The sequence below is a fragment of the Pangasianodon hypophthalmus genome, chromosome 4, assembly GCF_027358585.1.
Source record: "Pangasianodon hypophthalmus isolate fPanHyp1 chromosome 4, fPanHyp1.pri, whole genome shotgun sequence".
NCBI lineage: Eukaryota > Metazoa > Chordata > Actinopteri > Siluriformes > Pangasiidae > Pangasianodon > Pangasianodon hypophthalmus.
In genome coordinates, this window is record NC_069713.1 from 9,388,372 (window position 1) to 9,411,071 (window position 22,700).

The window sequence follows — 22,700 nt, forward strand, 5'->3', positions numbered from 1 at the left end:
ACACTTATTTGGGTCAATAAATATCAAAACACAGTAACAGGCTAAGTAACTGATCTACAAAAACAAACAAACAAATAAATAAATATACTCATCAAACAATGCTGTAGGCTTCTCATGACCAAGTAGCCTATATGCAGTTATGATGGAGCTGCATAATTTGATATGTACTGTTATGCATGAGACCGGTGATTTACACATTTAGCTGTAATTCCCTACATTACACAGGATGTTGTCAATTCTCACGATCTCTAAAATGATGCGTATGATAAGTATGAGTCAGAACTTCTGTAAATATACGCCTCTAGTCTCTATCAAAACATATCCTCATGCTAGTCCTCACTGGGTCAGGGACTAAGAATACCACTGAGAACAAAAAACCAGACATTATATATTTTAAGTAATAATTAAAGAATATAAAAAACAAAGAAAGCGAGACAACAAAACCTCTTAAATTAAGACAAATAAAACAAATCATTGAATTATGACAAAAGAAATGCCACCATATACAGTACTGTGCAAAAGTCTTAGGCACCCTATTTTTTTTAGTACAAACTTTGCTATCGATTTGTATTTTATGACTTCTACATTATTGATTCAGTACAAAAACTTCCAAACATTAGTTTTCCAGCACAAAATTATATGTTACAGAAAAATGTTTGTATGTTAGTAAAGAAAGCAGCATATTACATAAGAGACACTTTTCAGACAAAGAAACATAATGAAGGCTGCTGGGTTTTGCTGCAGAAATAAGAAGCAAGTGCAACAGTCAAAGTTTCCAGAAGAACTGTGTCTGGTTCTGTAAGATGCTCAGTAACACTTACAGCTCATTTCCTTATTAAACTGCACACACTGTACCTGAGACTACTATTTTTTTAAGCAAAGGATCGTCACACCAAATATTGACTTTGTTTCATTTATTACTGTTTACTGCTCTTTATAGTATTTTTTTAATGTAGAAACATTTAATTTCATTTTTTGAAGGCATCTTTGTTCTACAGCATTTCTTTGCATGTGTCTAAGACTTTTGCACAGTACTGTAAACAGAGGACGGGCCGCTCTGTCTGCACATAGCCATAAGCCGTAAACAAATGCCTCAGCTGATGGAAGACTTAGTGCTTGCTTATGAGTGAAAGGAGGTTTAAAACCTGCTATGATTTATTTTTCCTAGGATGAAAGTTGGTTTACAAATCGTTTCTGTTTGCCATGGCATCTTCTTTTTCTAACACTGTGTGTAGGAGCCATAATATTATTGTTGTTCAGTCAGTAGAGGGCAGTGTGCACTGTGGGAGGTAGGTGTGTAGGTCACCTGTTCACATCATGTGATAATAACTTTCCCATAGGTTGAATTAGACAGGTACGGGTGGCAGGTAACAGTTCTTACTGTAGATCCACATGCTTCTTTTTTGTAAGTGATATTTTTTCATTAAATAGACCTCAGATCAAGAAACCCATATCGCTGTGTGGACAGTGTTTATTTATTCATCCCAACCTTGTGTAAAGAACATCTTACCACCCTGCCCTAGCTTATAGGAAAGCCACTACACTGTGTATTTTGAGTTGTTTGGGGTTCCAGCTCTATTTCTATTCCTTGCCTTCATATGCCTCCCCCCTCTTGGGAGGGTGAGCGCACACCTATATCAGCAGAAAGCTGCGAAAGTAATCATGAATTTGAATCAAATTTTTAAAAAAGGGTAATCTCTCTTTTAACTATCATGTTTTCTAACTAGCATGTTGTAAACAATGTTGGTTCATTAATAATGAGCATAATATTATACATGAATCAAATTCAATCTAATCTTCATTATCATCATTATTGGCCAAGTATGCTTGTATATACAAGGAATTTGATGCTGGTTTACAGTAATATCCAGTGCAAACAAAAAAGTAGACATACATGGATGTTGGACATAAGTGGACATAAAGGACATCAGACAAAAGTGCACAAACTTTTCAACTATACAAAAACCTTCTCAACATCAGTTCATCAACACCCTACTAGAGAAGAAAGGTTGACGTCCAAAAAGTGAAATCGAATAGTCTCCTCATCCTAGGAATAAGACTCCAAGAATGACTGCCAACAGGATGAGGATGAAACCTCGACCAACACAAATGGCTATTACACAAGTGCAGGACATAAAGTCTCCTATTGTGAGGACACAGTACACATGTACCAACTGCAAGGTGCACATTTGCAACACACCCAGTGAAAATCTGTCCCTCACATGGTGTTTAAAACACACCACAGGCTATTTGTTAGTACCTTGAATAGTGAAGGCTACAGCAAGGTGCAAAGTTTTCTCTTACAAAGCCCCACAGTTATGGAACAGCTTTCCAATTAGTGTTCGGGACTCAGACAGAGTCTCAGTGTTTAAATCTAGGCTGAAAACATTTGTTTAGTCAAACCTTGTCAAACCTTGTCAATAGTTTTTTCTGAGATACTAGTGATCCTGACCCCTTCTGCTCTCCGGCTCTGCCTGATCCATCCTGATGCCCTACTTCTGGTTGGAGTTCTCATCACTTGGAAACCACTTGCTGATGCTGAGGATGCCCCATATGGACAGTATTTATATTAGCAAAAAAAATTGTATTGACCTCCCCAACAGAGTATTTGGACTGATGGTATTCTTAGTCCGTGACCTAGTGAACCACTATCAGAATGTATTTATTGATAGAGACTTCAAAGCACTTCTGAGTCGCTCTTGATAAGGGCATCTGCCAACTGCCATAAATATAAATGAAATGTACTTTTTGACTATATAGCACACAGTTATAGAAGAGCATTACTTAAAATTTTACTATCCAGTGTCACCCAGATGAGGATGTGTGGGTTTACAAGAAACAAATTAACAAAGGTTTATTGAGAAATATTATTTTAAATAAAGAAGGTAAATAGGCAAATATTAAACACATTGTGGCTGTACTGCTTGAAAATGATATGAAGTAAACATTTGTAAAGTATTTCTGCATAACTCAATCTGATTGAATCTCTCTCTATCTATCTATGTATATATATATATACATATAATTGATTAAAATGCGAAGCAAATCTTCAAATAATGTTTTACCCAGTTTTTCTTCAGATTTGTCATTGCCAAAACTCTCCCACAAGCTCATCTCTGAAATAATGGTTTTAAATTAAATATGTCTCCATAGATAGAGTGCACAATTAAAGACAGTTTTCAAATTGCACAAAAATTATGTGCAACAACATGTAACTTGCTTTTAGAGGCAGGAGGGAATAGTAGAAGCCTCATTGCTAATGAAAAGCAACAATGTGAACCAATCTGAGAAAAATTTAAAAGTTCACTGATTGGCCCACCGAAGCTCCCTAACTACCAGCATGAGACTGAAAAGCTCCAACTCTGCATACAGTCACCTGGAAAGTAAGTAATCATGCTGATCAGAATGGTTACTCATGGATAATTAGCATAACACACTTACAACTAACATGTTTTATGCAGTAAGTGTGCTATAATGAAGTTCAAAAAAAAGGTCAACAGCATCACCATATTTACAATTCCATATTTAACAAACGTTTTCATTATGGAGCTATTGACAAATATTAGATTTTAGCCTCCCATCTAATATCATAAACAGCCGTCACTGAACAACAGCATTATAACAACTGATGAGGCCAAGAAATAGGCAAACTATATAGGCAAACTAATCAAAGTGCAACAGAGAACAGGTGAACACATTAGGGGAGCCAACCAGTGACAAGACGGGGACAGAGACAGGACTGGAACCAAAACAAAAACACATGTAAGACTAAAGAAGAGAAAGCAGTGCTCTCACTGAGAGGGGGAATTCATGACAACTCAACTGGAGCTTCCTGCACAACAAACCCAACACCTGTAAAAGTGGGATTCTGTGTTCACTGCCTCGAAGCCTGAAAAACACCCAGTTATATTACAACTATTCAAATAAACCATGTTAACATGCTAGAGATGAAGCAATACAAAAGTCTAAGGTCTCACTGAAACTGTATGAATATTAAACTGAGTAAAGTTTAATGTTCTGTAAAGACACAAAGATGAAGAAACTCACCTGACACAGACAGTGTAACAGCATTACTCTTTTCTGTCCTCTGTGGGTCACCGTCAGTCCGGTTTCCCATGCAGGCAAATGTATCTCCATCTTTCACCTCAAAGGTGTATTTACTTTCCTTTATAGTAGAATCTTCAGTTTCATTCTTGTACCAGATAAAAGTCCACTTGCCTTCTCCTCCCTCTATTTCACAATTAAGGGTGACAGACTCTCCTCTGAATGCTTCTGTCCAACCAGACTGCACTCTGAGTGTTGCCTTTAGCACTCCTGTAAGAACCCAAAAATGAAAGATATATCTGATTTTCATGGTGTTTGACACATTAGAAATATTACTTTACATTACATTACACTGGTTTCAAAGTAAAAATGCATGTACCATTTGTCATTTTATTAATCTGAGCCACTTGTCTTAATCATATGTTAAATGAACAGACTTACACTATATTACCAAAAGTATTCGGTCACCCATCCAAATGATCAGAATCAGGTGTCCTAATCACTTGGCCTGGCCACAGGTGTATAAAATCAAGCACTTAGGCATGCAGACTGTTTTTACAAACATTTGTGAAAGAATGGGCCGCTCTCAGGAGCTCAGTGAATTCCAGCGTGGAACTGTCATGGGATCCCACTTGTGCAACAAATCCAGTCGTGAAATTTCCTCGCTCCTAAATATTCCACAGTCAACTGTCAGCTTTATCATAACAAAATGGAAGAGTTTGGGAACAACAGCAACTCAGCCACGAAGTGGTAGGCCATGTAAACTGACGGAGAGGGGTCAGCGGATGCTGAAGCGCATAGTGCAAAGAGGTCGTCGACTTTCTTCACAGTCAATTGCTACAGACCTCCAAACTTCATGTGACCTTCAGATTAGCCCAAGTACAGTACGCAGAGAGCTTCATGGAATGGGTTTCCATGGCCGAGCAGCTGCATCCAAGCCACACATCACCAAGTGCAATACAAAGCGTCGGATGCAGTGGTGTAAAGCACGCCGCCACTGGACTCTAGAGCAGTGGAGACGTGTTCTCTGGAGTGATGAATCACGCTTTTCCATCTGGCAATCTGATGGACGAGTCTGGGTTTGGAGGTTGCCAGGAGAACGGTACATTTCGGACTGCATTGTGCCGAGTGTGAAATTTGGTGGAGGAGGAATTATGGTGTGGGGTTGTTTTTCAGGAGTTGGGCTTGGCCCCTTAGTTCCAGTGAAAGGAACTTTGAATGCTTCAGGATACCAAAACATTTTGGACAATTCCATGCTCCCAACCTTGTGGGAACAGTTTGGAGCGGGCCCCTTCCTCTTCCAACATGACTGTGCACCAGTGCACAAAGCAAGGTCCATAAAGACATAAAGACATGGATGACAGAGTCTGCACAGAGTCCTGACCTGAACCCGATAGAACACCTTTGGGATGAATTAGAGCGGAGACTGAGAGCCAGGCCTTCTCGACCAACATCAGTGTGTGACCTCACCAATGCGCTTTTGGAAGAATGGTCAAAAATTCCTATAAACACACTCCTCAACCTTGTGGACAGCCTTCCCAGAAGAGTTGAAGCTGTAATAGCTGCAAAAGGTGGACTGACATCAAATTGAACCCTATGGGTTAGGAATGGGATGGCACTTAAGTTCATATGTGAGTCAAGGCAGGTGACCGAATACTTTTGGTAATATAGTGTAGTTTAACATGCATATAGAAGGTAAATAAAAAAATTCCAATGAATGAAATGAACAAATCATGTTTGTGTAGAGTGGATGAGTCCAGTCAGCACTAAAGGTAGGGAGAGTAGCAGAAATGACAGGTTAATTGAGGCATAAAACTCTTGGTGATGTGCTGTTATAGGAAAATACTGAACAGGGTGGTGTGATGGGGCCCAGTGTGAAGCAGGTTTACTGTTACCATCCTAAAGTAGATTATTTTCCAATTAATTTCTGTCCTAGAGTGTTTGAACAGTTGCTCACCAGTGTCTGCTTTTTTCACACTTGAAGTTACAAAAAATGTAGAGTATGAAAACATTAATATAAGCCTGTGCTTTGTCTTGCAGCCTGCACTAATGTGTCATGAAGAGCTGAAGTTGTATAAAAAATTTAAAATCAGTCTGTGCCTCTCCTTAATTAATTTCACACTCTATATGTTATAATGATCCACGGAGCTCCATCCTGTCCTACTGATGACTGACTGACTGTCTGAGAAGTGTCTGTGTTAAAGCCTCGACACTTCCTCTGTTCTTAAACACCAATCACACTCCAGCGAGAGAGAGAGAGAGGATTCAGGATTCATTACACATTTTCAAGTCTCAAGTCTAAAGTCTACTTTATTTATAGAGCCATTACCACTACAAAGTAGACCAAAGGACTGTACAGCAGCACAAAAATACAAGGATACTAAAACAAAAATCAACAAAACAGAAAAATAAAAATAACCTTGAAGAAAAAAATTTTAAAAATTTACGTCTTCTAAAAATCAACAATTAAAAGCCATAGAAAACAAATAGGTTTTCAAGCGAGATTTTTTCACCCTCAACACAATATTTTTACCACTCATAATGTGCATTATGTGCATTTTAGCAATGGCATAAGAAGTATCTCTCCACATAGCCAAATACAAAGTCTAAAAACAATAAGTGTTGAAAGAGGAAGTACAGAGGCAGAGAGAGATGTTCTGTTCTGTACATGAGGTGAAAAAGTCTTGGTGACACTAATAACAGCAACTGATCAGCATGTAAGCATCTTGGTGTGCTGTTATGTTTTTTTTTAGCCTAAGGTTTAAGCAGATCATCAGTTTTACTGTTAGAGCTGTTAGTAAAAGGCCTGAAATGAGACACATGAATTTTAAACATTCTCTAAGGGAGCAAACATATTGTTTCATTCACACATGGTCTGATGGTCTGAATGCTGCTGTCTGTGTTTGTTATCTGTCTGTTTCTGATGAGACAGGACACAAGTGAATAAACTCAGTTAACTTTATTAAGTGCAAACCAATGAACATCATCATAATTCCAAGCAGAGGTCCTTTACTTCCAAAGTAAAGGAAGGCAACATTAAAGTAAGCAGATCCATAATCCAAATACAAAGGACAAGACAAAAAACAGATTTACACAGGAACAGGGACCTAAGACTCACTACTGCACTAATAAACTCTACAAGATTTCAAGCAAGGTGAGAATCATCAGGGTATAAAAAGACAAACAAATCATGGGCTAAACTTAGAACAGGTGCACACATTAGGGAACAGACCAACAATGAGCAAAGTGTGGAGAACAAACCAAAAACTGAAACAAAAGCAAATGGTGAATCATAAACAAATGCACAGCAGCGCTCACTGCAGGACACACACTGTGCACTGAGGGGGAATGTGTGACGCTTCCACAGAGTCCTGTTGCTGCTGAAGGTCGCAGTGGCACCGAACCTCCACTGAGTCTCAGGACTCTTCCTCAGATTTGTGTCTTCATAACTGTTAACAATTTTCAATAGACTAGCAAGTAAAATATCCAGTTTAGGTGAACACAGCACTGTACTTAAAGCTTTTATGTTATTGGGCTTCAGTTTCTGATTAATTCTACTCACTGCCTGTGGATGGTATGGACACATTTCAAGTTATTTCCATTCTGAGCGCTCTGTGTTTAGATGCATTTTTTTTTTTTTTTTGTGGTACAAAATAATGTGTCATAAGTTAAGAAAAGATGCTGTAGAGGCTGCAGTGACATCTAACATTATATTCATCTTTCATTATTAGCTCAGTGTTTGTGCTGAAAACCATGGCACATGCCACACAAACCAGCAGTAGTGGGAACATGCATGTGTGGCTGTTTTACTGTTTCGGCTTTACTGAGAATGTGAATGACAGAGCATTTCCTCGTTTCTCACAGGTTAAAGCCACACACCTTTAACCTTTAACATACAGCTTTAACAACTACAGTAGAAACCAAGCCACAATAGTATGGCATGTCTTAACTGCTATTAATGTAACGTGAAAGTCACATTTTGCTGAAGAACAAATGAGTAAACTCATCAATTAATAATGTCAATTAATCACAACATTCATGACTAGATATGAAGGCATGGGGATTTTTTAATGTACTAAACCAGATCTGAAATGACTGACGTGAGACTACGAAGCAAAATGTCAGTCAGTATTACTCCAGAAGCAGATTTAACTAAACAGGCCTAATTTCCTGTGACCTGTGTTCTTTGTGTCTGAGTCGTTTCTCCTGTTAATTAATATAGGCATCTTCCAAGTACTGAAAGGGAGACTTTCAAAGTTATCAGTAAGTCTAAGCAGGTGACAGTAATGTTGTGAGGATGGCTTACTGTGTGGCTTGCAGTGTGAGTTCACTAAATTTGCCATCAAGCTTTTCTTCCTCCATTTTATAGAAAAGAATTGTGCTTTCTTTTGATGTCAAACAGGAAGAGTATATATTTCTTGTCATGAGCCTGTCTTTAAAGGCTTAACAAAACCCCAACAAATGCCACCAGTTAGCTCACCTCATGATCATAGTTAACTAATTCTCTGTGGATCTAGGTTTAAATGATCAGGCTATAATCAGATGATGTTTCCAGGTGATTGTGCACATGAAAGTGTTTGAGGCAAACAAACAATCACATGAAACACAGAGGCATCAAGAGACTTACTAGAGACAAGAACTCATATTACATAAACGTGAAGCATATAAAACAACAATGTCACTGCTGTCACGCCCTGAGAAACATGCTGTAATAAAATCTAATGTCTAGTGAACATATTTAATGACTAAATATACACTCAACGGCCACTATAATAGGAACATCTTCTCATTCCTGCAATTATCCAAGCCTATCATGTGGCAGCAGTGCGATGTATAAAATCATGGAGATACACGTCAACAGTTTTACAGGTGAGGCCAAATGTTTGCATATTTCTGGGCTAAAGACATTCAAACTCAGTTTTTCACAACATCAGTTTTTCTACTCTACATCAATTTATTTTTATGGGTGTATAGAGTAAAGATTATTTTGGAAAATGCATAAGTACACATATAATCTTTACTGTAGTTTTCATTTTTTAACACTTTGTGGTTTGCCTAAACATCAATAAAAGTGGGTCGTGTTGCCACCTCACAGCAAACAAACAAATAAATAACTGTACATCATTAAAATGATATGAAGACAGTACACTAAGTAGAAATCTCTGCATACTCAGTAGGAGGTCTAAGTAACATTCTGTATTTCCCAGTCTACCTTAATCACCTGCTTATTCACACATTTCATAAAAACATCATTTAATGCACATATAATCCATCAATGCCTCATTTAACCATAGTTGTGGGGTGTTTCATTCATCCATTCATGCATCCATCACATTCCTTCACTTTTCCTCTCCTGAAATTCTTCACAATGATTAAATTATAAACATCTGGACATGATTTGAACTAGCTTTATGCTTATTTTGTTACAGTTTATCTTATGTTTATATGCATATTAATAACAATTTTAGAAACTTATTTAAAAAAGAAACAACTATACAATATGTATTTGTCATTTTTCTACCTCAAGAATATACCTGAATTTATCCTATTATATTTACACATCTAATAATGGTGTCAATATTGAAATTGTCAAGACTTCAAGACAATATAAAAAGACAAACTAATCGAAGTGAAACACAGAACAGATGAACACATTAGGGGAACCAACCAGTGACGTGACAGGGATGGGGTCAGGAGTGGAACTGAAACAAATGCACATGGCAAAACTAACAAAAACCCATGAAAAACTAAACAAGAGAAAGCAGCACTCTCACTGTGAAGTGGAATTCATGACAACTCAACTTGTTGGGGCCCTATGCATACACCATAACACGAATCTACAATAGCTCCAACCAGAAAAAAAATCAATGCCGCTATAACACATAAGAGTAACTACTTATTTTTAATTTATGATATAATAGCAACTATTCAGCCAATCTCATATATTAACTGTATCTGATCCTAACAGTATCCATTATTAATTATTTAAAAATCCATCACATGTTCATTACAAATATGAGATTAAATATGCCCAAAATATGGGTGTTGTATGCTGCTCGCTGCTGTACAGCTAGTTTTGGAGCTACTGTTCTAATCTTTACAAAGTCTTTCAATATATCAATATCAATAATGCAAGCACGCAATGTATATCCATGTATAGTATATCCAAACTTTTACTCTGTGGTTACCCAATCTGCATCCCCTACTTGATTTGCACCACACTCTGCGCATGTGCTGTGCAAATTGGGCAGGAGACACAGCATAGGTAGCAATGATGCTACCCAATCTGTACCACACGTGTGAAAGGATTACGCATGTGCAAAAACATCATGTTACAGGCTTGTGTCCCATGGTTATAACAAACTGAATACAAAACCAAACCCTCAAATATGAACTTATCATAACATAAAAGGCATAATGTTAAAAAGTATATTATTATGAATAGTATTGAGTATGGTGGTCTTCCATTTTGCTTCCTTGAGGAATACATTTAAGATGCTTTCCGCTATATTTAGGAGCATGGCTGTGGGTGTTCCTTTCAATATTATACTGTGTTTTCAATGACAGGAGTATTAGTGAGGTTGGTCAGCAAGAAGAAGAGTTTGTGACCACAGTAAAGTTGCTCACCATTTCATATTTGCCCAACATTCAGGAACTATGCTTGTTAAAAAATAACATGTAATGCACGTATCATATATCAGTAAAACAGATGTATATAATGCCTATACTCAATCTTTAATATTAGAAATATTAGCCATATTAGATTGATATCCATCCCACCACCCTTCTGACCTCACAATTATTTTTAAATATTCAACATGTAACATTAACTGTGGTTTGTGAAATGCATTGTGACCCAAACACGCATGCGTAGAACGCACACACAGATTCCGTTAACAAAAGTAATCAGAGACACTGGAAGGTTTACACAGCTGCTATTCTATTATTTAACAGCTTATTAAAAGGACATTAACTCACCTCATTCAGTCAGATAGAAATTTCACTGGCCTCAATTGGGTTTCTCTATTCCAGCTGAGGTGTACACATAGACACCATCTATCCTGATTGACATATCAGTCATATTATTCATGAAATATTAAGCTGCACATAAACACTAATGTTGGATAATACAGTCTGACTAGCAAACTTCATCATAAAGATGGCTCTTTGCAGGCCAGGGCTTCTACACCAAACTCTGTAAATGGACCTTGGAGGCATTGTTATGTAGGTAAGGAAAAGGCCTTCCTCAAACTATTGCAATAAAGTCAGAAAAAGATTATTACTTAATGTCATTGTATCATAAATTAAAAGAAATATCAACATTCATTAAGGTGATGGAGCACTACCCTGAAATTCCCCTGTTAAATTTCTTGATGCAATTTTAAGTTCATCATTTCCTCAATAATTGCAATCTGTCCAGGCCCTGACGCAGCAAAGCAGCTCTAACCTTGATGCTCCCTCCACCCTGTCATAAATTACATACATTTTAAAACCAGAATGTACAAGTGTTTGTGTGTCATCAGCTTAGCTGGAATGGGTTTGTCTATTATTATGATTTGGATGAAGATCAGAGAACATGTTAAGAGTAATACGGTAATCTAGGTATATTTTAAAGGACCAGAAACTTTTTTCTGAACTGTACTTGGATGTGAGGTGGTTAAGGAGTTAAGGAGGGGAGGGTAGAGCATGGGGCATTAAGGCAACATAACATCTGGGAAGGGGGCAGACATATGCTGGTAAATGCACAAGCCCCTTTCACAGCTTCTGACTATTTGTTAAAATATAACTACGCACTCTCCTGCTGTAATGAAACAAGGTTGAAGGTTGCAGAAATTTTTTGCATGTACCTGCATGTGACCCTTTACTGTTAATGTGGTGCACCCCGAAATGTGTCACCACATTGGTGATTATTTGTAAGAAATTGGTCATGCTTCATCTTATTAACACTTCTCCAATGTGATGATACTCGGAATAATTATCAGGTAATTATTTTAATTAGCCCTGTATTAATAATAGGTATTTGGGCAGTGTATCGATAGGCGGAACCTTTTAGCAGTGGTGTAATCGCGTCCGGGTTGCCTATAGCGGGCCAGTTTCCTGTCCCCCTTTAGATGCAATTTGGAGAAAGACCCACGTGCTCCTGTCGTCACTTCTCTAACAATACACTTATATTTTACAGACACACTCTTTTTGTTATTGAGGTCGCCACTCCCGGGACCCGTAACATTAACATGTTGTTTATATGTTTAGCGTGTATAGAAACAGTGTTGTATGAAAGTCTTTTATTAGTATCAGTGTTATGTGGTTTATTGTAAGTAAATAGTAAATCTATTTACACAAAACAGTAACTTTTTTCTGTGCTGAACTGCATACGTATATCTTATGGTCTTGCTGTAGAAAATGATGCATTCTTTTGATACATACTGTATGATATCTTTCAAAATTACAAAAGGAAGTAGAATAATATATTGTTGTTCTATAATCTCATAAAGTTGGAATAATGCCACAAAAGTAAACCTAGCCCTAAAATAATCTGGTACTGTGTTCCAAATTGAATAACTTGAACATCTAGATATTCTATGCTGTTTAGTAATGTTTAAAATGCAGTTTGTTGGTCATTGCTTTTCATTTTTTAAGACTACTCATTCTTAATAAAAAAGGAATAATTCTCAAAAGTGAGACAAATAACCAAGAGTGACATAGCGTCAGCATGATAAGATAAAACTAAGCAAAAAATGGAGAACTGCTATTATAGTAATGACTGACTGAGTAAAATTTGCCCACTATATTTACAGATATTTAAAAAACAAAATGATAGAAAACACACAGACATAACTTCTGCTGCATTATCATGACAATAATGGTGGGATACACTTCCCTTTCATAATTCCACTCTGCACTTGCAAAAAGTTCAGAATTCATACACACTCCCTCTCTAATCTCTCTCAATCTTTCATATTCTACAGTCTCTTACACTCATTGGTTTAATTAAAAAAAAGAGTTGTCTTCATTCATTCACATTAAGGCAGGTCTCTTCTCAAGTATTTCAGTGTATCTGAAAGGGAAGCCCCTTTTCACAGCTTTTGAGCATTCGTTAAAGGAGATGCACAGACTTTGATTTCACTAAATCAAGACTAGTATCAAGCCCCTTCGTCCTTTCCAGGTCAACTTCCTGCAGCCCCAAACCTGGAAAGGACAAAGAGGCTTGATACTAGTCTTGATTTAGTGAAATCAAAGTCTGTGCATGTCCACTTGAACTTGAGCCCTGCTTAGTTGTGCTCACACTGTCTCTTTCCTACTTTAATTAAACATGTTAAAGGCTGCAGAAGTTCTTTGCATGTACCTGTGACCTCTACAGTTTACATGTTGTAATATATCTGGGCTCTGATAATACCCACTCCTCAAATCCAGCACACTGAACCATTTGCTCCCTGACAAAATATGGAGTGAGCCTTCGATACGAGGGACAGTGTATTGGTCAGGTATTATGGTATAGTTCAAAGTTCAAAGTTCTATAATCAACCCTGATTAATCAATGATGCCATAGTTCTGCAATTCCATCAGGTGATTTCGCACATCCTGCAAATCTGCAGGGGGCAATCGACGAGATCGTTCATGAAAAGGCGTTGAATCAGTAAGACTTATTTCATGCCTAGTTGGAACACTCCACATCCCATTCGTGACTAGAGAATACATCATGTCACTCCATCAATTCTCCACACATCTGCCACCTGGCTTCCTCAGGCAAAGGTGAGTTCCCAAAGTCAAACACTGCAGATGTCACTGCACTGGGCAACCGACCTTCTGCTGGGGCAAGCGGAGGTACCATATCAACAGGGAAAATATGGGCAATTGGTGTACCATGTCTCAAATGCATGTCTTTGGCAGACATGTTCCTCACAGTAATAGTTACAATTTGTTTTGATGTTACTGAGACAGGCTGCACTTCAGGTCTCACTAGTACTCCACCTAAAACCCTGGTGTCATTTGGCTGGTCTATCAATACATGCTTGTCTGTGATCCACAGATAACTTGGGTTTACCCTGAATCTGAAGTGACTCCCCAGGTCCCAAAATAACCGGCTAATGTTGGGTGAACCACACAGGGCCATGCTTCTCAGTGTCATCAAATGAGCCTTGTGACCTCTGAATATTCCCATAGGCTTCAAGAACTACTGGATATATGGACAAAGTACGTAAGAAGTATTCATCCAGATTCTGTTTACAAGTCTTGAACAAACGTCTCGCTCTATGGGTGTTAGTCCCCACCAAGATAGCTATTCTTTGCTCTGGCCAAAAGTCTGGATAAACTAACGCAAGATTGTCAACAGTTTGAGGCACTCCTACAACATTTTCAGTGAATTTAAGCTTAATGGATAGTGTGACGGCCTGCATACCTGCCTGCTGTGTTGGTTTTGTTTATTTTTGTGTTTCAGTGGGGCGGGTCCGAGTGCGGATGGAGGACACCTGGGCCCGGAGTCTTTCCTCATTATAAAAGCTTCCCACCTTTCCCCTGTTGGGGGGGTGTGTGTGGGGAGTTTCTCTCTCCCGCGCGTCACCCTTTTATGTTACTTTTTGCCGGCATTTGCGTTCCATTACTATTTCGTTTGTTAAATAAATTTGTTATATTTTGATTAAATCCCTGCTTCCCTCTTTTTTTGTCATAATCTTTGAGCCGGCTTATGACAATAGATAACCATCATATGGATATTTGTGTGAACTCAAACCCCACATCTCAAGGTTTTCCACCGGCAACCTATTTTTTTTTTTTTCTTCCCGCAGAGCCTCCCCCACTCCTGACTGGGTGATTACATTCTAGTTAACCCAAACAGAAACATGTTATTGGTTAATTTAAAACATGTCAAGAATACAATCACATACAAAATTCCAGTTTTAAAGTGTGCATGAAACACATTGCAATACATTAAAACATTTTATGAACAATCATATGAAAATCAAAACAACAATATTGAGTCGGTTACATTTATATGCTCAGCATGGAATCACATAGAGAGAGACACACACTGTTACTATCACTATCAAAATTTTCTGTAGTAATAAGTGAAGCCGAGCCAGGCAAAGCCCTACAATTAGAAGAGACAAATATTTGATTCGTTTTGTCGTCATGTTGTTGTCAGTCGGCAGAGACTGTGATAATTACAGAGAGTGTGTCAAATTAAAACAACTGGCAATAGCAAATCACAGGCAGGGGGTCAGACAACATGCAAACAGAGCATCTAAGTTCAAGGCAAAAATCCAGAAACAAGAAAGAAGGTCAAAACTAGCGCTTGCTAGGATCAAAACCAGAAATAACAAACATGAATGTAAGGCTTGAGACGTCAGGTGAAAAGTCAGCACTGAACAAATACTTTGCGGTGTCAGTGCGTGTGGAACATGCTTAAGTAGTTCAAGGTGTCCATGTTTGTAGGCAGAGATGCATTGTGGGAAGTGGAGTTCAGTGCAGATTCAGGCATAGACCTGTCAGTTGTGTGGTTTATTATAAGTAAATAGTAAATCTCTTTACACAAGAGAGTGACTTTTTCCATGCTAAGCTGCAAATATCCTTTGGTATTACTGTACCAAAACAAAAGGAAGTAGAATAATGCTTTTTAATCCATCAAAATTAAGACAATCTCATGCTGCCATTTGACATACATATCATTGGTAAAATGCTATACTACATTCTGAGAAATATTTTAGAACTCAAAAAGAGCTCTATTGCATCAAGTTACCCAGAGAAAACCTTTTATTATGATAAGTTATTTTGCCTTTAGGCCATGTAGCCAGTGTTTATGAGTTGAGCTCACTGACAGCATTAGAGCTTCTAACATACTGTGTGATTATCAGAGAAATTTACAAACCCACCTTAATAACCGTTTATTCACAGAATAAAAGCATATAATTTGGTACATTCGATCAACCCTCTGGGCTATACAGTCAGCTTGCAGCCTCACAAGATAATATAACAAAACCCAATGACATACAACAACAAGAAAGGTAAGTTAGGTAAAAGCCCTTGGTTGTGTATGCATGTTTGATATGCATTTTATATGTCAGGTTAGATGTGATTTTGAGATATGTGTATGGAATCCAGCTGATCGTTCATTCTGAGTGTGTAACCACATGAGGGCCTGTATTTGAAGGTGGACATTTTTGTGTATGTGGGGTAATTAAGTGATTCACCATTAAGCTGAGTCCTCTGTCACAAAGACAAAATACATGTCTACATGTCCACACTTTTAATTGGTAATGGAATAGACAACATGTGTTAAATACACACTAACCTGCTGTAGTCTGATTAACAGCATCATTGTACTGTGAAGGTTTTGATGACTGTGAGCCATTCGCCTCAGGTTTTAGTAACACTGTACAAAGATAACAAAAACATAAACATATGCAGTTTATTTGAACATATATGCAGTATATCTTAACATCAAAATTTCTTCACAGTCCTCATAACTTTAATCATGTAGTGCAAAAGTAGAAAACATGACATGCCTCCCACTGTAATTGTGGCTGGACCCCTGAACTCTGAGTTGAAGTTTCCAATGTGTGCTATACAGTAGTACTCCATCTCTCCTTCATTAGAGACTATCACCCAGTAATTCTGTGAACTTTGGGCTTAATTTAGCATTTACATTCAATATTTATTACATATGTATGTATATATGTATATATATATATATATATATATATATATATATATATATATATATATATATGTGTGTGTGTGTGTGTGTGTGTGTGTGTGTGTGTGTGTGTGTGTGTTTGTGTGTGTGTGTGTGTGTTTGTGTGTGTGTGTATGTGTATTATTTGTGGGGAAAAAAAATAGCTTAATACATAAAAAGCTTTTTTCCTTGAATAAAAGGAATAAACTTTATATGCTTATGAGTTATAATGTGACACAGTTATATAGTCCTACCTATGAACCAAAACACACTATTATGGTGTGTCAACATATATGTAGTACACTTTCTCCAGTGACAAAAGGGTTTATAAATGTATGCTCATAGTATATGCGCATTTACCAGCATATGTCTGCCCCCTTCCCAAATGTTATCTTACCTTAATTATGTTACCCCATGCTTCACCATCCCCTCCTTATGTCCTTGCCCACCTCATATCCCAGCATCCAAAAAACCATGGGCATTAATTTGTACCCACTGAATCAAAGGAGAATCGAGATCGTTGATTTATGAGATCGAGGTATTGAACGTAAGGACGGATTACTGATCGGGCCTAATGGGCACAGGCCCAGGAGCTAAAGGACTCAGGCCCCAATGTCAGAACCTCCATGAAAAGTTGCTCTTATTACATACCCAGAGTCATAGATCCAGAAACTGAAGAAATAGCCTACACAATAACTTTGATGATGTCACAAGAAAATAAACCATCATTACACCTTCAACATGAGGTAGTGGCAGCTCAGTGGATGATTTGTCTAGAGCCCCCTAACTCAGTTATTCTCAATCTTTTTTCAGCTATGGACCCCTAGCATATTCTGACTGATCCTCATGAACCCCCTACAATATGTATACATTAATATGCAATATAATTATAATGTATATAATGTATAATAATATATAAGGAGTCTACATTACACATTTTCATAAAGCAACAAGAGTCAAATTTGATAATTTTTCAGTTCAATATTAGAATTGATATACTGCCTGCTATTCACATTGCTGTAATATTAACAATGATATTTTTGTACATTACACATTGACATTATCACATTTAACATTTCATTTTACCCATCAATGTTAAACCTGAAATTGAAGTTTTTGCAGCCTGGAGTGAATAGAAAAACGTTCACACATTTTATTGCTAACATTACACGTAATTTGATGTACACTCTGAATTTAAACATTATAAACCTTGCGCTAATAATGACATGCTGAACATTGATCGAGGACACTCCAGAATGACCAAGCAAAGTAAGTGAGAGAGTTGTAAATGCTCATGACTAAGCATAGTCTGTGGCTTTTCTGAAATTTAATGGGCCTAAAAATGTATTGAAACTACACTTACTTTGAAATATTTAACAAAAATACCACATACATATTTTCAATATTTTTAGAAACAATCCTACAGACCCCCTGTAATTTATGCCATGGACCACAAGGGGTCAGCAGACCTCTGGTTGAGAAACACTGCCCTAACTCGGACAGCATGGTCCTCCAGACCAGTATACAACTGCATTGTCACTTGACCATAGAGTTGATTTTTGCGAGGTAGAGTGGGCCATTAGAGGTGCTTTAATTTAGTTTTAATTACAGCACAACCATCCATGAGGACAGGGGGATAGTGTTCCTGTAGCTCAGTACTACCCTGTTGACATATATAGTTTGTTAGTTTGTTTGTTTGTTTGTTTGCTTATAGATTATTTTTAGTTTATTTTTAGTTTATTATTTTAGGACATATACAGCTAAGCCAAGAATGTTAGGGGTGGTTTGTAATCCAAACTATGATTTTTTATTTATTTATTTATGACATATTTAACTTATTTATTATCCTGATTAAAGGTTTTTTTTAATGAATGCATTCCTTTTTTAATGGCTGCTGCTATGGTGAGAAATAGGATTAACCAATTGGGACCATGTGTCTTCCCCGTTTCTGTCTGAAAGCTACTAGCCAGATAGCTACACTATAAGCATAGAGATATCGAAGTTAGAGCTGATGAGGTAGCCTGCAGTATGTTTAATCCAGTAGGAAAAGAAAGTAGATCAGTATTTATAAGAAAAGGCATAACGTTTCCCTATTATCGATGTTATTTTAATCATTTAATTGGAACTGTCATAAAGGTAATTTATGGCAACATAATTAATAGGCAAAGTCATTTGAAGGTAGATTGTGCCTTAAAATGATAACGCAAAAAAAAAAAAAATTATTTTGTATAGGTATTCATCACACTGAAAGCAATTCCTGTGTATGCCACTGTTCATATCCGACGTGTTTCTGAATTGTTTTAGATACAAGTGTGACTTACAAATGCAGCAGACAGGCATCGATTTTAAGCAGAGTTTCAGCACATAGATGATCATGTGCTGTACAGTGATAGTTGCACACTATGGTGAGAATTCTAGTATGAAATGTTGACTAGTACATACTGAGGCCCTCTTCAACATTTTTTTTTTCTTGAGTTTTTTTTAAATTTTTTTATTTAAACAGTTTACTGGGGCAGGGGTTCAGACTATGTTGTATGTCCTTAAATCTCTGTATTTTAAAAACTTAGTGTCTTTTAACCTCACCGTTTGGATGCTGGGAGGCCTTTTGTACATCCGTGCCCAGGGGCCCACTTTCTCATAATCCGTCCCTGATTGGACGAGAGGGCCTGGCTCTCAATCACCATTCTAATTCATCCCAAAGGTGTTTTAAAACCACTTTAATTTAATTTTAAATTTGACTTTAATTTTAAAACCAAATAAAGACTCCAATCAATGTTTCATCTACCATCCCATATCATAAATAAATTTTAATATATAAAGGATAAGTAAAGCATTGTCAATTAAACTAGAATCTGTAATCCCCACACTTATGAACATTGATCTTATCAAAGGGAGACACTCCACAGAAAACACACAAAGATTCATTAACTTAATGCAATGGTACAATAGTAATAACTTCCTAAATGTAACCGGGTGGTAATGGTCCCTTTATTTTGCTTCTTTCCTTGCACTGTGTGAAACTTATTTCCTGTTCAGATGAATGGCTCCAGCTAAGTATAAGGACAAGAAAAGCTGTTATTGCCTGAATTAACCTTGAGGTGTCAGTAAGTGGTGATGTGAGGTACAAGCAAAGAGACTATGCACGTGCGCGCACACACACTACTCGATGCTCAGTGAGAAGTGCAGGAGAGAAGCACACTCTCTGAATTGTTTTGGTGTATTTCATGTCATCCAGTGGTAAATATAATATTTCATGACAATATTTTGGATAAGTATCACTTGTGGATGTATGTTTTGATGTTTTATGTCAAACAAGTATCATATTGAGAGAATGATATCGAATGTAATATCCACAATGGTTTGATGCAACGCCATGCTGTGCAATGTTATTTTTTATTTATTTAAATTTTTTTGCTAATGTAATGATGTGTGCACTTCATGTTCAAATGTTTTATGAGTACCTTATGCAATATCTTCAACTCTCAACTCTCAACTCAAAGATTTCAACTCTCATGGAGTGAAAGTACCGTGTTGTGCAGGTGTTATTTTATGTCTTTCAAACGATGTAAGTGGGTAATATGAAAAATATACTTGTGTTTTATTTGTTTCATAAATTTAGTCCCACTGCCATATTCTTAGACATACCAGGTTGCGAACTATATGGTTTTGCATTTTCGTATTGAGCAGTCTATTCTAGTCATACTGTGAGATAAACATAGAATTGTTAGATAGGAAAAAGGAAATAAAAATGAATGATAATATTGTAGCAAGTCTGAGAAGTATGTTTTGTTCTGTCAGGTGGGATTTAAGCATGTATGTTCTGTTCATGTGTTATGTGTTCATTTGTGAATGGGGCCTTTAAGGGGTGGGTGTTCTTCTGAAGAACGAGTCTGTGCATTAGTGCGTGGGTGGAGGTTTTTTTTTGGAAAAAGAAGTCCAAGTAGTGTTTTTTTGCAGTTTGTTGTTTTCGGAGCTCAAGGATTGGTTTTCATGAGCGCTCATGTTAATAAATAAAAAAGGCAAAACCGTCAAGTGAGTCTTTTCACTTATCTTGATCTCCACAATATTATCAGTTCTGTGACTATTGTTTCAGATCTGATAGTTGTTCTTGCCAACTAAATCTAAATCCACAGTCACATAAATAAATCACCATTTATATTAGCTTCGCTAGATGCTGAGAAGGTGTTTGATATGGATTTGGCCATATTTAACTAAATGGACAGAAATACTATATAATACTAACTGTATCACCCCTTGCCTCTGTACTAACTAATGGTTACAAAGATGGCCACTATCTCCATTACTGGTTGCACTTAATATTGAACCACTGATTGCCTCAATTCAGAAATCATAGTCAGTGTCAATTCCTTGGGCCAATATATATTAATGTATATTAAATGAGGGAAATCCATATTTAAAAATGTTAACACAGGAAAGAGTCAGAAATCTGAAAAGGTAGAACAAGGGAACAACATGCTTAGCGATGCATGATAATTGATTAGCCTTTGTGATGAGACAAAGAAACATAAGAGTATAAAATGCAAACTAATCAAAATGAAAAACAAAACACATTAGGGGAACCAACCAATGTCCAGACAGGGCAGAGAAAGAACTGGAACCAAAAAGAATACATATGGCAGAACATAAACATAAGCACAATCAAGAAAAAGCAGTGCACTCCCAACTAGCTGATAGATGGTAAAATGTAAAAAAAAAAATTATTAAATAGAATCTAGATTAATGATTGGTGAAGTAATTTTCCATGGTATTTTCCCACAAGATTATACACACACAAGTGTTTTTGTTACTAGGTGGGGACACAAGGCTAGGTAATGCATGGTGGGGACCACGCTTTTTCAAGGGTCTACAAAGTAGAGAATAATAGGTGGGAGCACTGACTCACCGCAAGCCTCCCCTGATTGAGCAGGAACATACTGAATACCAGTGAGTATACAAGGGAGTACACATCAGGCCTTGGTGGAGGTTGTAATCAGACCTCATTCTACCAAAGCCTAAGTCAAGGCGGGCCATTGCGTAATGCACAACTGGTGGAGGTAATGTGTGTGCACGGGGATGTTCACAAGTATCTGCCGGTGTCCAGGGCCCTCTACATTGAGTAGAGGTGGCAGTTAGTCCTCGCCTCACCCATCCACTATTTCTTGGGACAAATTGGGCAGGGTTTCAGGAAATAGTATGAGAAATGTTTGCGGATAGGTCCTGCAGTACAAGGCACGGTGTGGAATATGCACAGCATCGGCTTTAAAGGCAGTGCTGGCACCATCCACATCACCTCCATGTCAGGGAAACACAGAGGATGGGGAGGGCTCCACCCCTCCATCCTTCACGGGGATTACCATCTGGGATTTCCCCTTGGAACAGAACCCAGATACAGCCAATCCACACAGTTAAACAAAACAGTTTTGGAGTAGGGATGGTCACAGTGGGGACTGGGTTTGCCAGGTTTATACACGCTTATACAGCATGCTAGTAGCTTAGCTTTGTTAACAGTGTATCAGAGAGACCGCCAGTGTGCTGCATGGCACATGAGCCAAGCAGTGAGAGCTGAAGTGTATGTGTGTGTGTTTGAGATGTCGAATTGAGAGCTAGAATAGCTAGAATAGTATGTCATGTCAGCACCAGACTCCATTTCCAGAACACACTGCAAGTCAAGTCAAGTGGAGTTTATTGTCATTTCAGCCATATACAAGTACACAGTGAAACGAAACAACGTTTCTCCAGGACCAAGGTGCCACATAAGACAACACAGAACAACACAGAACTACGGGGACTACATAAATTACATAAATTAAACTGCAGATGGCGGCGCGGCAGTAGCACGCAGCAGCCACTCCGGATACAAAATGGTGCTTTTTTCGTCCTTAGGCCGACTTTTAACGGCACATGGACATCGGAGCTACCGGTGTTCGCGTTTACCACCGCCAGACACTCATAAACCTCAAACACTACAATACAGCCTCTCTGCAAGATG

At 37.7% G+C, this 22,700-nt stretch overlaps 1 protein-coding gene across 1 annotated transcript in view; it reads right to left on the reverse strand.

The window, feature by feature from the left end:
• LOC117597151 (titin-like) overlaps nucleotides 1–22,700 on the reverse strand; it is a 76,657-nt gene that overhangs the window by 45,288 nt on the left and 8,669 nt on the right. Inside the window, exon 2 of the mRNA XM_053233527.1 lies at nucleotides 4,048–4,314. Coding sequence (XP_053089502.1) covers nucleotides 4,048–4,314 — 267 coding nt within the window. The remainder of the gene's footprint in view (nucleotides 1–4,047; nucleotides 4,315–22,700) is intronic.